General features: G+C 44.3%; 3 protein-coding genes across 3 annotated transcripts; 1 reads left to right on the plus strand and 2 right to left on the minus strand.

Moving 5' to 3' along the window:
- Positions 1-844: 844 nt before the first annotated feature.
- On the minus strand, positions 845-3,213 carry nkap (NFKB activating protein). Its single transcript, XM_068740476.1, has 8 exons — positions 2,674-3,213; positions 2,504-2,584; positions 2,369-2,430; positions 2,201-2,287; positions 2,054-2,096; positions 1,748-1,969; positions 1,258-1,407; positions 845-1,107 (listed from the first exon to the last, which is right to left on the minus strand). Exons 1-8 carry the CDS (start codon positions 3,102-3,104, stop codon positions 933-935), a joined length of 1,251 nt encoding a protein of 416 aa, XP_068596577.1. The 5' UTR covers positions 3,105-3,213; the 3' UTR covers positions 845-932.
- Positions 3,214-4,782: 1,569 nt separating this feature from the next.
- Positions 4,783-6,795, plus strand: zbtb33 (zinc finger and BTB domain containing 33). Its single transcript, XM_068740573.1, has one exon. The coding sequence runs from the start codon at positions 4,921-4,923 to the stop codon at positions 6,793-6,795; it is 1,875 nt and encodes a 624-aa protein (XP_068596674.1). The 5' UTR covers positions 4,783-4,920.
- A 3,619-nt stretch (positions 6,796-10,414) lies between these two features.
- On the minus strand, positions 10,415-15,006 carry tmem255a (transmembrane protein 255A). Its single transcript, XM_068740497.1, has 10 exons — positions 14,935-15,006; positions 14,125-14,267; positions 13,730-13,792; positions 12,780-12,869; positions 11,925-11,990; positions 11,740-11,828; positions 11,508-11,579; positions 11,080-11,242; positions 10,682-10,828; positions 10,415-10,595 (listed from the first exon to the last, which is right to left on the minus strand). Exons 1-10 carry the CDS (start codon positions 14,990-14,992, stop codon positions 10,449-10,451), a joined length of 1,038 nt encoding a protein of 345 aa, XP_068596598.1. The 5' UTR covers positions 14,993-15,006; the 3' UTR covers positions 10,415-10,448.
- Between the last annotated feature and the right edge of the window lie 663 nt (positions 15,007-15,669).

Consider the following 15,669-nt stretch of genomic DNA (forward strand, 5'->3'; position numbering starts at 1 on the left):
GAAGGGAAAGACATGGCGGCCTGGCTCAGCTACACACCAATCAGACTGACGGTGTCGATACATAAACAGTGACCCAAAATGGAGGTAAGGTTTCACGTTTAACAGAACTTTAGCCCACAATCTGTAACCCAGTTCATTTGCGTTTAAACCAATGGAAATACATATTTAACTGCATGGTTTGGGTACTCCCATCATGCTTTGCGGTACATTTTAAGTCACGTGGTTGCCTACTTCCGTGTTTTCCCTATGGTAGAATTATTATAAACATTAATCAACTTTATTTATTGAAATACTTTCATTATCCTGTCCGTTGCATATTTCGTCGACTCTTTTCGTCGAGTATTGATGCACTCTATACTAAAAACTATCTCCCATCATTCATTGCGGTACATTTTAAGTCACGTGGTTTCCTACTTCCGTGTTTTCCCTATGGTAGAATTATTATAAACATTAATCAACTTTATTTATTGAAATACTTTCATTATCCTGTCCGTTCCATCTTTCGTCGAGTATTGATGCACTCTATACTAAAAACCATCTCCCATCATGACTGCGGTCGAAACAACATGAATTACTGAAATCTAAACGGATTTGAATCCGTAAATGGAGTTTTCATTCTTCAAATTTAATACTTTTTTCCTGACCTCATTCTGCATCTGATCCAGAAGACACTCTCAAGCAGTGGGGCAAACACTGCGGCAAGAGTGCCCTCTTGTGGAGAATAATCATCATCATCATCTACGTACAATGAAGTGTGAAATAACCGTAATAGAATCTACCACCTGTAAAAGACTCATTCCTTAGAAATAAAACCCTCAACACTTTTCAGTTCATTAAAAGGGAATATGTTTTATTCTCATCAAAAGTTGATGAACAGACAACAAAATAACGTTTTCCAATGAGAGGGGGGCCGCTGGATGAAAAGCTGACGCTCACTTCTCCTCTTTGCCTTTGGTTTTCCTGTACACCATATCCCTGAAACTTGACAGGATTTTGCTCTCTCTCTTCCTCCTCTCCTCCTGGTTGAAGGAAGCCAGAGCTCTCTTCTCATCTGCGCTGTATATCTGGTTCTCTTTTCTCAGACGCACGGCTTCCATACGACGATGTCTGCAGGATCACATTTGAAATACGTAAAAGATCGGCATTCCAATAGACTATATTTAGAAACGGCATCCTAACTACACCTAAAACATTACAGATTATTGAATTGCAGCAGTAAAATTTAGTTTAGAATGCCTTTTTTTTAACATCATATACCTGCTGCCGCTCATGACGTAGCCTGACTTCTCAAAGTCGGCAATCTCATCGCTGGTGAGCCCGATTTCTCCTCTTCGTGGGATACGTTTTCCTGCTTTGACATACTCAGCCATTGCAGCTCCTTCACCTGGCAGCAGAGCGTGTCCGAAACTGGAGGAGGAAGAAAAGAAATCTCAAGCCAGGAATATATTTAACAAGAGGATTTCAAAAACAAAAAGACGGTTGTTTCAAAAATGTGATTTCTTAGTGGAATAAAGATTGAAGAAGTCACGAAAACATATTAAAAGGCTGCAACCATTGATTCATTTCAGCATCAATTATTCTGCAGATTATTTCTTAGACCACATTTATGGACAGCGACTTGTCAAAAATTGGATTCCGGAAGTTCCTGAAGGACGGAAATCTTATTTAAGTTAGCAAACGTTCATATTTCAGAAGCCGCTACGACTGCATTTATATCTATAAAAAAATAGACAGGAAATAAACTCACTCTAAAGGTCTGTCATCCTGGGACAGGTGTGTGAGCGGCGCTTCAGGTCCAACCATGTGTTCATCAATGCAGGTTTTCTCCACCCACATCGCCCCGCTGGGATCATCCTCCTCCTCCTCCTCCTCCCCCCCCTCTTCTTCCTCTGACTCTTCACTGCTGGAGTCACTGGACTCCTTATGACTCTTCTTTGCCTTCTTCTTCTTCTTCTTCGACTTCTTTGACCTGTTAGGAAATGCGACGTTGGGTCGATCAAAGCATCTCGTTCCCTGTGATCTCGCTTTTATAGACATTTCATAGACCCCTTACTTTTTCTTCTTATTTCGCTTTTTCTTCTTCTTTGATTCTTCTTCTGAAAAGACAAAATATGATAGTTCAGCTGGGGCGGGGGGGGGGGGGGGGGCGACCCTCAAAGGCGTTGTTGTGCATGAACGAATGCAATCATATCAGTTTTACCATCGGAATCTGGTTCCGGCTCGCTGTTCTCGTTGTGCTTTTTCTTTTTCTTCTTAGATTTTTTCTTCTTTCTCTTCTTTCGCTCTTCTAAGAATGACAGACTCTCGTTGGTAATTAAAAAAGCACATTAATATCACTAACGTACTCACGAAGAGAAAAAAATCATACCCTCTGAGCTCGAGTCGGAACTGCTGTTCTTCTCGTCTTCCACCGGTGTGAATTCATCCGAGCTGCAGGACACGAAGGAAAGACGTTGCTCTCTGCAGGCGTACTCATCATCTATCTGAGAAACTCCCAACTCACTCTGGCTCTTTCACTCTCGGCGAATACCCCCAAACTTCAGGACAGCCCAATTCCCCGATCCTCTCTCTTTCTTGAAGACGCCTTACAGGAGAAAGACAGACGTGTTATGTGTATATATATATTTAAAACAACAACAACAACACAGGCTGAAACTGAATAGTTGGTGTAACCTCGCAATAAAAGCCTCTTGTCTCTGCCTCTGAGCGTCGTCCCTCTGCTGCTCGTAGTAGTAATCATCTCGGAAGCTTCCGTGCTTCCCAGAAGCATCGTAATGATTGTAACTGTTGTTGTTGTTGGCGGGGTTGTTGTTGTAGTTGTTGTTGTTGTTGTTGTTGTGCCGGTCTCTCTCTCTGGATCTGGACCGGCTGCGCCGGGGGCTTCCGATGCGAATGCGTCGGAGATTTTTTGCCTCTCGAAATCGGTGCTCCCTTTCCTCGCGTTCCCGCTCTTTATTTCGTGGTTTCGGGAGTTTGGGTCCGAAGCTATCCGGAGACAAGCTGCGCTCGCGGCTGCCGTTGCGGTTGCGGCTGCGGGAGCGGGAGCGACTCCTGGCTCTCCGGGGCCGGGGACTCGGAGAGCCGCCGCTATCCGACAGGGGCATTTTATAAAGCAACAGGCTACGATTAAAATTACAAATATAGAATAACTGAGATAAATCGGGAATAATTACGCGGTTCCGCCCTGTTGTTTCCTCTGCTTTTTGTGCTACGCACTAGCACAGTAACAGGAAGTTCTGATATGTCCGTTCCGAAACACCTACCGGGTTTCCCCCGATATGTATCTACATAGTTCCGCTTTCACGTGTGCTATAATATTTCAAGTTTTGGGGACAAAATAATGAATTAGGGAGTACACAAACACACACACATACATACAACCAATTATACGTTATTTTTACTCTTGTTGTCACCGAATATTTCATTTGGTTGTAATTTCACGTCAGACATAATACATGGGAAAAGTGGAAATTTTGAGGAACTTTAAGAAAGAAGTGCTGACCTAAGGATCAAAGGCTGCAGGGATTGACTTGAGTTTAAATTAATATGAAGCGGCACAACACTCACCGGTTCAATACTTTCGAAATAAGAGGTTTGATACCCTCTTATTTTGAAAGTACTGACCCGGTAGTTGTATAGCCGCTAAGCTAGGCGTGTAAAGTTTAATTTCATCTAAAGTGATGCTCAGGCACTATTTAGTCTGTATTTTAGGCTAACATACTTATTATTTTTAGCTTGTGTCGTAATGCTGTGCAGTTTTGTTTGCCCCGTCAGACGACGGTGATTGTTTGTGGGTCTTCAGCCGCAAGAGGAAGCTCTTGTTAGCCATTGTTTTTAGCCATTTAGCTTTTAAATTACCAAATTCTGTCGTGCCGCTCCTGCTTGGTCTTGTCTTAAAACATCGGGGTCGCAGGTAAACGACGTTTTATGTTTTGTATAGATTCATATTAGCATGTGTTCACTGATGCGACTTACAATGCCGTGCGACTAAGCTGCTAAATGCCGGGCTGCACTTGTCATTGAACCGATGAAAGAATGGAGCTGCCGTAATGCTACCATTGTTAGCTAGCTAACAGCGTTTGAATTACTTTCAGCGCGTCGATCGCAGTAATAGACTAACGAAAGCAGCTGTTACACAGTTAAAGCTTACGTTTTGAGTATTTTGCACTTTTGCAGTGTTACGCGTCAATAAACGTGCAGCTAGCTATTGCAATTCAAACAGACTGGCGTTTTGCTAATGACAGCTAGCTGAGGTACCGCCATAGTTGTTTGTGTTGCCCGTTTAAAAATGACGTTTTTGCAGTTGTTTGCACGACTTGTTTTTATTTTATTGTGGATTGGGGGAATCTCAGAGTTTCAAACCATGTTCACAAAAAAAAAAAAAAAAAAAAACTAAAATAGAATAACGTCAATGCCGCTGAAAAAGTCGTAGCGTTGAACATTTATATAAAATATAAACATGAGTTCAACATGGCGCTTCTATCATTGTAAGCAAAGACAAAGGACATGGAGGCGGAACTATTGAGAGATGCTCCCGAGTAGAGTGACAAAAAGATGGGGTGCATTTTCTGTGGGTTGTTCTGACGCTCTGTCGATTCGTGGATCACGTGGTTCAATATAGCAGATCACTTGATGGTCTATAGCAGCTTGATATTTTACGATATCTTCACTCATATCTGCAAGTGTCTGATTTAAGAGAGACCAGAGGAATGTCTGTGAGCAAAAACATTATAAACTCTAACGTTCACGTTTATACTCCGACTTCCTGGTTGCCCTAACAACTTGTAAATGTATTTTACCTTCTGCACTGAACTGTTGATGTATTTGTCATATCAAGAACGATGAAACAATCACATTTTGTATGCGCATTGATAAATCAGATTTATTTTCTCTCTTGTGATTGCATCTCTCTCTGCAGACATGCCAAGTCTTAAGCTTATATCTGCGACTGACACGCAGTACTGCGCATCCGTGCTGAAGTCAATGAATGAACAGCGAAGCCATGGATTGTTTTGTGACGTCACCATTATCATACAGGACAAGAAATTCAGAGCTCACAAAACCGTCTTGTCTGCCTCCAGTATGTATTTCCACCAGCTCTTCAGTGTCGCCGGACAAGTGATCGAGTTAAACTTTCTCAGAGCGGAAATCTTTGAGGAGATTCTCAATTATATTTACACCTCCAAGATTTACCGCATCCGCTCCGACATGCTCGAGGAACTCATTAGCGCCGGACAGATCCTGGGAGTCAAATTCATCGCGACCCTGGCTTCTATATTATCCCAAGTTAAGGGTCTGCCTGGCTTGTCTAAGGAGACGGAAAACAAAAGTGACGCATCCTCGGAGATCATGCCGATCATCACAGAGTCATTCTCAATATCTGCAGAGGAATTCAATCAGGCCACCAAAGCTGTGGACAATGACGAGGACTCCGACAGTGATGTTTTGTTTGTCTCAGAAACGGAAACGCAAACCAAAACCAATCAGAAGGCCGGGTCGGAAGTCATTGATTTGCATTCGCCTGATTCAGAAATAATGCCATCAAAACAAAATGAAGACTCAAATCAGGCTGTTGCAAAACCTGCTGAGAAAACCCAAACCCCCATTAGTACAAATGTGGCAAAGCCCACCATTGCTACTTGTCCAAACCCCAATTTGCTCAACAACAGCCCCATGGAAAGTCCAGACAGCAGTCCAAATAACCCGCCTTCCCCTGCTAAAGTTTCCTCAGGAAGCGCTCCCACGACTCCCGTTAAGGCGAGTCATTTCCCTCCTGAGCCTTCAAGTGCCTCCCTGTGCTCTGAAAACAACGACATATTGGGAGTCCACAAGAAGCAAGTTTGTACTTCATCTCAGCAAGGGGATTCCAAAATCACGCTTTTGGATTTGTCTGATGTCCCAGCAAGTCAAACTAGCATTCCCAAACCAACCATGGAAACAAAAAAGACAGTGACCCTCAATATGGCTACAGAGATTGACTCAATTTCATCAGGCTGTAAAGTGTACGCCAACATTGGAGAAAACACGTATGACATTGTCCCAATGAAAGAGGATCCAGGCGAAGGAGGCTCCAAGGTCAATATTAAAGGGAAGAGGTCGCTAATGGCGACGGCATTGAAACCCTTAGATAAAACGAATGCACTGAAAACAACCAGTCCAAATAAGAAGACGAAGAAAACGGAGCTTGAGGATCACTACGAGCTGATCATGGATGGCAAGACGTTCTACGTGTGCACCATCTGCAAGCGCCCCTACGTCTGCATGACGAGTCTCCGCCGCCACTTCAACACCCACTCGTGGGAGAGGAAGTATCCGTGCCGCTACTGTAGCAAGGTCTTTGCTCTGGCTGAGTACAGAACTAAACACGAAGTCCACCACACGGGAGAGAGGAGGTACCAGTGCTTGCTATGCAGTGAAGCGTTCCTGAACTACCAGGTGCTGTCCACCCACTGCAAGCAAGCCCACAACCAGGATCCCAGCGGGAGGAAGGAAAAAGACGACGCCAACAACAACCTGTACCGACTGCTGCCGTTCAAAACGTTGCCGATGAAGCCGCACTCCTGGACTACTGACGGGCAGGGAGTCCCCGTCATATCCGAGGACGGGAGCGTGCATCACATAACCACCGCTGGAGAAGACGTCAACGCGTCCACCCAGACTAGGATGTTAAACTGGGACGACATCTTTGTCGACCCTAACGCCCAAATGTCGCCTGACCCCCGACCGAGGTCAACCGTGAACACTTCTTCACAGGCAGCTTCAGAGTTTGACTTTGTTATACCAGAGACCTACTGAGAATCACTCCTAATTCCATCACCTGTGCCTTTAAGTGCCCGAATAAGGGTTGGGTACCAAGCTCCACTCTGATATTAAGGGTACACATTTAAATTACATCGGAACGACGGAATACCAATTAGATAGTCAAACTACGCACACATTTTAGTCCGAGAGCAGATCTCGGCGGGCGGGACTTAAATTATGACATTGTCACTGTGCAAGTGTACACTTTAAAGAAAACTCACTGCAGCAGAATTTTACATCAAGCGTTGACAACTTTATCAAATTCATGTATTCACACAGCTAATACAAAACGTTGAAGGTATCTTGGGCTTCTTCATTGCCTTGGATGATGAGCATTTCTACATTACCGATGCGCATGTTATCTATGCAGCGCTCATCACTCCATTCATATTTACGCGCCACCTCTTATGCTTTTTAGCATAGTAAAGTGGCATGTAAGAATTAGATTATTTAGGTATTCCAGAATGTGAAATGAAACCAGTTACGTGACTGCATACTACTTGTGGGGACATATTCAAGTATGCAAGCACTGTGGCGGTCACCGGATAGGGCACACTGAATGCTGGCTTATGGCTGCCCACTAGTATTTGATACCAAGAATGTATCATACAGTCCAATATTCGCACAATAATTTTTTTCATTTTTGTACAGATATTAATGAATTAAATGTGCATGTTAATTTTACATTGCTTCCAGGTCTTGCTCCTCCGCGTAACAACATATCACATAGGGAGACGTTTCTGTTTCTACAGAGAGAGTAAAGTAATGCAAAAAAGGGTACCTTTGGGTACCAGTAATGAATTCTGGTAACAACGGCCTTCGCCATTTTGAAAGTGGACGGTACCCAACCCTAACTCCAACCGTTTCCTGCTTGGTTTCATTGAAACCGTGTTCTGCGAAGGTTGAATTTAGTTTAAGGTGCGGTCACGTTAACCAGTTAAACACTTAAATACATTTTGCATCTAATGTGATACACATGGTGAATGATGTCTGCTAAAATAATTTTGGAACCAGACTACATTTTTTTTTTTTTTATCAAACATGAATTCAGATTAGTGAGTCCTACAAAGCCTGCTGGCGGCGGCAGGAACACGGGAAGCAGATGTTTGAATGTGGCACGTTGGCCTTATTGAAAGGGAGAACAGAAATGTAAAGTGACCATACCTTGATTTGTGTTGCTCTGCGCGTTAACGCCTTGGAACTTCTCTAAAACATATTCCTCATCTGCAGTAATTTGTTAAAATATCTAACATGCAGGAAAATCCCAGGGAAATGAAATTATTAGCATGGATTTTATTCAAAAACGGGAGGGGAAAAAACACCCCAGAAGAAGTGAAAGAATTTGGGCAAAGATTCAAAAGTATAAACTCAAAGGAATAATAAGAGATTATAAGAACTGAATGCAATCCATCCTTTTTTTTAAATGGAAAGCCTCTGTTCATGATTGTGTAACTAGGATGTCGTCCCATATTCAAATGAAATGAGCTTGTTTTCAGTTTCTTTTTTTTTGTGTGTGTGTGTGTGGGTGGGGGGGGGGGGGCAGTTTTTTGATCATTCCATGTTTCACTTTGTGACTGTTTTTGAACTTAATTCTATTACAAGAGAATGTTAAATTATGATTGAAAATATTTTTTTTGCATTTCGTGATTCTTGATCCCACCGGTGGATGTTGTGACATGGAAGCGATGTGATAATGTTTTCCATTGGTTGGAAGAAAAGTTTTTCTTTCTGTCCATTAAAACACTTTTCTTTTGATACACATATGTATATGTTTATTTCCTACGGTTTCCATGTTATTTGTTGTATTAAATGTTCTTTTGCTGCCATAATCTGACAGCTACGTAGTGGAAGATAGAGATTTGGGAAACAGATGTGATGGTAGCGTTGGTATAAATTGATGGGTTGTTTCAGGTCCTCCATAGCGCACTTAGAGTTAGGTCTGTGTAATATCTTTACTTTCTCCATGTCAAAATGTAGTGATTGGTCAGTAAGAGTTTAAAAAATAATGTAGTGCTAACATGAAAAACTGTCATTCAATAAAATCATGCAGGTTTCAGACTAACAGTGGTGTGAGTTTATATTGTTTTTGAAGTATTTCAGAGAATTTATTGTTTTAGGATTATAGGTGTGGATAAACTGAATTAACTACATTTTTTCTGTCTGTTCAGGATACTATACAACACATAAATTATTCTCTCAATGTTAACCTAATTGTCTTACAGTATCGCTTACCGTTTCAGTAAAAGTTTGGGGGGGGGGAAAATGAACACGAGTTAAAAATAAAATTCTACAGCTTAGTCAGTTAAATCTTATATATAAAAGTGTACTGGTGACCATAACAATGCTAATGTTAAGCAAGCGTAGTCCACAGCCATGCTCGCTGCATGCTGGGTATGTTGTGTTAGCATTTGTACGTGTATGCGATCATAAACGTAAGTTTATTAAACGTTAATTAAATGACAAGTGGGTGTCAAGTTCCAGAAATGTTATCTTCACAGGAGGTCAACGCAATCCAGACGGTAAGGAGAAGCGGTAAAGCGGTAAGGAAAAGACAAATAGAGGAAAAGTCACGGAGTGGAAGAAGTCAGGAAGTTTATGGGATCAGAAATGTCACAACCACATTTCATTCATCACAATGTCTGAGATATTTCTTTTCTGGGCCCAGACAGTGAATGGGGTGTCACTACCATTCTTATAAAAACACACACTTTGAATTACACACACAGACATTTTTTTTTAAATGGAACTGATAATCAGCCCCTGAGAATGTTGTTTAAATGATAAAAGCAGGGATTAAAGCTAACGGAGGGAAACTTCCTTCCCGTTTTACTTTTCATGATCTCGTGTCAATGAATCCAGCACTGACTGTAGGAAAAAACATTTCAAATATGTGATATAACTGGTGGAAATACAATAAATAGTGGCTGGAGTGTAAGTGATAATCATCCCATCCTAAATACCGCAATAGAATGTTCTGAATTGTTCACCATACACTGGGGGGGGGGGGGGGGCTAAGATATCAGCCTTTTTGTATACCTAGCGTCTAACTGTTAAAGACACGTCTGCATGTCACGCTGCAGTACACACATTATGAGCATGTCGCACCACCGTTCCTCTAAAATTGTACAATGGCACTGCTGATGGATCAATAAATGTCTGGCTGGGTTTACAGCTGGACCCTGCGCAGTTTCCTCGCTGCGCCGGTTCGGAATAGGCTAAAGCGTTAATCTCACAGAAGGCTTGCGGCTGTGGCGCGATCCTCAAACGGCGAGGGCGTCGGTCAGGCTCCGCCTGAGGCGGAACGCGTTAATCTGTACTAAAGAGGGACGAGCCGAAAACATGAGAGAGTCTCTGTTCCTGTCCAGAGTGAGTCCAGGTGATGCGGCGCAGGACGTCTTGTTTGTGTTAAGGCAGATGCATGTGTACATACTCTTGTACATGCACGCACGCACACACACACACACACACACACACACACACGCGGAGCCCAGGGAGGAAAGCGCATCCTCCTTCGAACTTAAACTCAACTCAAGCGTCGGCGTTCGCCGTGGCACATCCCGTTCCTCCGCACCACTGCTTCCGCCAAAAAGCCACGAGGAATTAAAATGTCCTCACTCCGCATCTGACAACACGCGGCAGGCGTGACGTCAAGGGCTGTACGGTGGGGGCTTCTCGTCAGGATGCTCGTGAGGTGGGGAGTAGCGTGGAGGGATCATCGTGGGCCACAGGTGACTGCCTCCAGACTGGGAGTCGTCGGACAGGCCGGAGGAGTCGGGGAACAAGTATGAACCCTGCTGGAAAGGCAAAGGCTTTATTAGGACGGCTTGTTTAACACTAGAACTACCGAGGCGGCCATTTTGACTGTGTTAATGGTCTGTACCTGCAGGTCATAGGCAGTGTAAGGAGGCAGGCAGGTGGCTGCGTTGTAATAGGAGTTAATGGAGGTGGTGGGTGGAGGAGGCTCCGAGGGGGCTGCGGCCGTGATGGCCTCCGTCTCAGATGCACCCGCCGAGGCAGCAGAGGGACTCTGACAAGGACATGGAGGACATTGATCCGTTACTATTCATCCAAACACCAGCTAATCAGAAAAGAGAACACTCACGTCAGCTTTTTTAAACACACACAATCATATAGTGGGTGGCACGGTGGCGTAGCGGTTAGCGTTGTCACCTAACAGTCAGAATGTACAGGGTGGGTTTTCCCCAGGTTCTCCGGTTTTCCTCCCACCTCCGATCAACCAATCAGAGTCTCGCACGTCATTGAAATCATCCCACCCACCATGTCTTTGAAACCTCCCAGCACGGCAGCAGTAATGATCCCCAGAAAGAGGGCCACGATGTTCAGGATGGTAGCGGCCCATAACAGGTGATGGAGGTGCACGACGTCCTGGCAGCTCTTCACGTCTGTGTATTCATGGTAGCCTCCGATCACCTCCACGCGGCTAACCCAGTGGGGTGGGGGTGGGGGGGGCAGAGAGGGACACAAAAGTTGCTCCTAAAGATTCTCCTCATGCTCACTCACACAGAATCTGTGTATTTGTATTGAAAATATGGTGGGAAACATGCAAAGAAAGGAAATCCACCCTAGAAACACAAGCACAAGCAATCAAACAGCACTTATTGGGAAAAACAAAACACAAAACACATCATGAATTGATCGTCAATTGCCAACATGGTTCTAGAAAAGAGAGGGGGGGAGGGACCTACTTCGAAATCATGGATGATTTCCTAAACTTTTTCAAAACATCTTTATTCTGAAGTCCCATAAGAGGATGTTCTCTGAAACAAAGGTTAGAGGAAATAAACATTCTTCTCATACAATCAGTGCAGTTGCAGTTGTGCAAAAAAACAAAATGCACAAAGATTATAAAACACAACCGACCAAAGCAACACAAAGCCAAGCAGGTTCGGCGTGCTCGAACGCTCGGCGTATACTCACCTCCCGCAGTTGTAGAGGTCGCAGCAGTAACAGGTGTTGCTCTTCACGCGCAGGTTGCAGGACGTACGCGAGGATGTCTGACAGGGTACCTAAGGGCCAAAATAGTCTCACGTCAGATCCACGTCTGACTCTTAGCCCCGCCTCTCATTTGGCTCAGGATGAATGAAAGGTTGAACACTTCTTACGTCGCGATCAGATGCAGTCTCACTGGAGTGGTAGTCACAGCGACCGGCGTAGAGAGGCCTGAGGTCCTGAAACACGATGTGCAGATGTTTTACTGGCCTCGAAACGCACATTGAAAAGACATCTGAGTCGCATGTGATTGAAAAATATTTGATTGGGGCCTCCTTTTTGGAGGAGCTTTTCCATCATCTCTGCAGTGAAACGCTTGCTTAAGGCGGTCCCTCTGGATTTGTTGTCTACCTGTTGACTATCATTACATTTGATGAGCATTATCAAATCAGATCGAGACTTTAAATTAGTGTTTGGGAGAAAATAACCTTAATTTTCCACACCCTCCCATTAACTTGAAGAGTTGCCTAGGGAATTGTATTGTTCTTATTCTTATACTGAATAGCACCATTCCATGCAGTATTTGTACAGTAGAGAAAAAAATGCTGGTGAACAACAAAAAAGCAACAAAAAGTACCGGTAGATAAATAATTATAAACATGAGCAGCATCACTTCGCTGCTAATGGTGCCAATCTCCCCTTTCGCCCAGCCATAATTGTTTTAAGAGTCCATTAGTGGTTATTTATTGTTTTATGTACTTTGCATAATGGAAAATGATACCCCCGCACCACAAAATACATTTATCTCGACGAGGAGGGAGCTGCAGCTGCTACAATCTGCAGTAAGTGAGCAATGCTCCTGCAGGAGGGCATGCATTTTAATATACGTCCGACGCAGACAGATTACATTAAGCTTTCATGAGGATGCCATTGATTAATACGCTGGCTTTAAGGCGGGACATAAGCGTTATGCGTATTCATAATTGATTATATTAGTTAAATAAGCAGGAGCTCAAGATGTTACTTACAATGTGCCTCGTGGCAAAGACTCCATCGACAATAGCGCAGCAGAAGGCCGCCACCACGCCGAAACTGATGAAGACGATAGACGCCACCAACTGTGAAAGGAGAAAGAAGCTTCATCGATTTCCTATAAACGTGCATCATTCTTCTCAACACTGTGCCGTTGGGGATTCGGATCTGTAAAAACTTCCTTCCAACCAAGGTTGAGCAACATTTTAGGGCTGGTTGCTCATATTTTAAGGTCATTGTAAATCAAACTGGTGTCTTTGACCATTAAACCCTTGAGAATTAATGAGATTTTATAGATTTATGTTTTTTTTTAGTCATGAATAACTGACATTTTCCGTAAATGCTTATTCGAATTTTCATTGTCTTAAAAACATAAGATGTGTTTCTAGACGAGATACGACCACCTGGGACTGGAAGCGTTTGCTTTCAAATGGAAACAAACTATTAATAAATCAACTTTCAGATTAGTGTCCAATGATCATTTAGTCCCTGCAGTGTTAAATGAAAATGTAATAGCACAAATGCCTCGAACTCTATTAGTCCATTTTATGACAACAAATTAGACTCTGTGTGTTTTTTTACATTTCATGGGTCGGTTAGTTTTGTTAGTTTCCAAACCCATCGGCATCACGGGAAAAAGGTGTCACAGCACACGCTTTGATCTTCGTTTCAGCCCGCCACGTCCCACCTGCTCCTCTCATCTGCAGTTTCCTTGCCGACATACCAGCTCAGACATCTGTCCTCCTCTACTTACACCCTCAGTTCTATTCCGGGTCGACTCTCCCCTGCAGGGCCGGGATACGAGCTCAAAAAGCTCCCAGTGAGCTCGCCGCTCTGATTTATAGCCGCCGTGTCTACCGTTAACAACCTAATCAACCTGTCGTGAGGTAACTGGGTCCGATTGGCAGTCTGACAAGCGATCCCAGGGCGACATCCGTCCACTTACCATCTGCCTCTTGTTCTCAATCAAATGAGTGCCGATAATTCCCAGAAAAGAGCCAAATCCCAGCTGAGCAGACAAAAAGAAGAAGCTGTTAGGGCTTTTAAATAGAATTTGACTTTTTTTTTGGGATCAAAGGTTCAGCTGCAACAATTTGAGGTGGAAAGTTAGAAGAAGCATCTCTATAAATGCAGCCGAGCCAGAAATGTTGCAAACGGAGTACTCTGAAGAAAACACATTCATGGGCCGGGACACTTCAGCTCACGCAGCCTCTGATGACGGCGATGCTGAATAATGAATGCTCTGCAAAATGCACCCCTCAGAGACCTTCGGTCATTTGTTGTGTGGAATCAAACAGTGTCTAATGGCGAGCGGGGGGGCCTGCCGTGGACGCCACTCACGATGAATCCCGGGTAGTAGCCGCCCACCGTGATGTTCTGCGTCCTGGTCGTCGCCGCCAGGCCAAAGATGAGGATGAGGACGGATACAATGAGCAGCATCACCGTCACTATTATGGATTGTCGTTTCCCTTTCTCGAAAGAGCCTGCAAGGCAGTAAATGAAGGGAGTGTTACAGATTCAGCAGCAGCAGCAGCTGAAATTAGAAAATGAGTCCGTGATTTGAATCCATTACGGGAAATGACGTTCAGGGAAGTTGTGAACGAGACTGGGGGGGGGGGGGGGGCAGACTGGAGCGTCTCTGGCTGAAAATACTTCAGGGGACCTTTTTTTGAATCGCTTTAGTAGCTCCAAATGACCCATGACCCATCTTCCGGTTCTGATGGACACAGCCTTCTGAGGTTAAACAGTCCCGAGAGGATGCAGATTGTTTTCTTCTCCTCTAACTGTGGAGCATCAGCACATTTAAGGAGAACACCTCCACCTGATCGCATTCAGGGTTCATTTATTCCATGCCTGAACCCTGTCGGAGGAAAACATCCCCACCGACCCCATGCCGCCGCCGCCATTCGGTGCTGCCGCACCTGCAGTGACGCGCTGCGGGCCGGACCCGAAAAACAAGAAATAATAATAATGAAGGAAAAGAACAGGATTTTTCCTGCTTTGCTAAACTGGATCATAGACGAAGCCTGAACCGCGGCGTGTGATTAAAAAACGAACTTGTCCGAGAAACGCCTCCGATTCCGTTAAAGCGACATTATCTGCGTGATTGAGACCTGCGGCGGACGCGCCGCTGACCTTGCGTGTTCCTACCGGTGCTGGTTCCGGAGAGGGACCGTCCGCCGTTCTGAAGGCTCTGAGCGGGAGGCATGATGGCTGGGAGGAGGTTAAATCCGACGGAAGAAGAAACGGCGGCGACCGAGACTCAGTTCTCCACCCAGCTGAGAGCCAGCCGCGCCAAATGGTGCGCGTAATGGTGCGCTGGCCTGCCCCCCCCGCCCCGGTTCACCGGAGTCTGCCTCATTTACAGCCCTGCGGCAGCGGGTCCGTCTGTCGGGTCTCGGTCCTCACGGTGCGTCGGTGCCGGACTGTTGGTTGCTCCAGCTGCCGGCGGTCGTGTTTGCGCATGTCACGCGTTTTCTGCGTTCCTCCTTCCTGTCTCAAAGCGCAGAGTAACGTCAATCAGTGCGTGACACCGCCACGTTTTTCCGTTAAAGCCCCGTGAAGGCACGAGCCAGGGGCGGATCTAGGGGTTTTCCCAAATCAGGGGCAACAAAGGGGGAACCGTTTTATCTGTTTATTTTATTTTATTATTTTTATCTACTATCTAGCTATCTACTGATCTACTTTCATTTCATGTCTTCTGTTCTTTGTAAATTATTTCTTGTATATTATGTGTAAATTATCAAAATAAAAGAGACATTCTTGATTTCTCCAATTTATTGGATTTTAAATTAAAGAGCAGAAAACATAACTTTATTACAGGTCACATAAAGTTTTTATTATTATTATTATTCCAAAAAAGCAAAAATTCTACAGCAAAGTTCA

Source organism: Brachionichthys hirsutus, chromosome 6 (assembly GCF_040956055.1).
Source record: "Brachionichthys hirsutus isolate HB-005 chromosome 6, CSIRO-AGI_Bhir_v1, whole genome shotgun sequence".
NCBI lineage: Eukaryota > Metazoa > Chordata > Actinopteri > Lophiiformes > Brachionichthyidae > Brachionichthys > Brachionichthys hirsutus.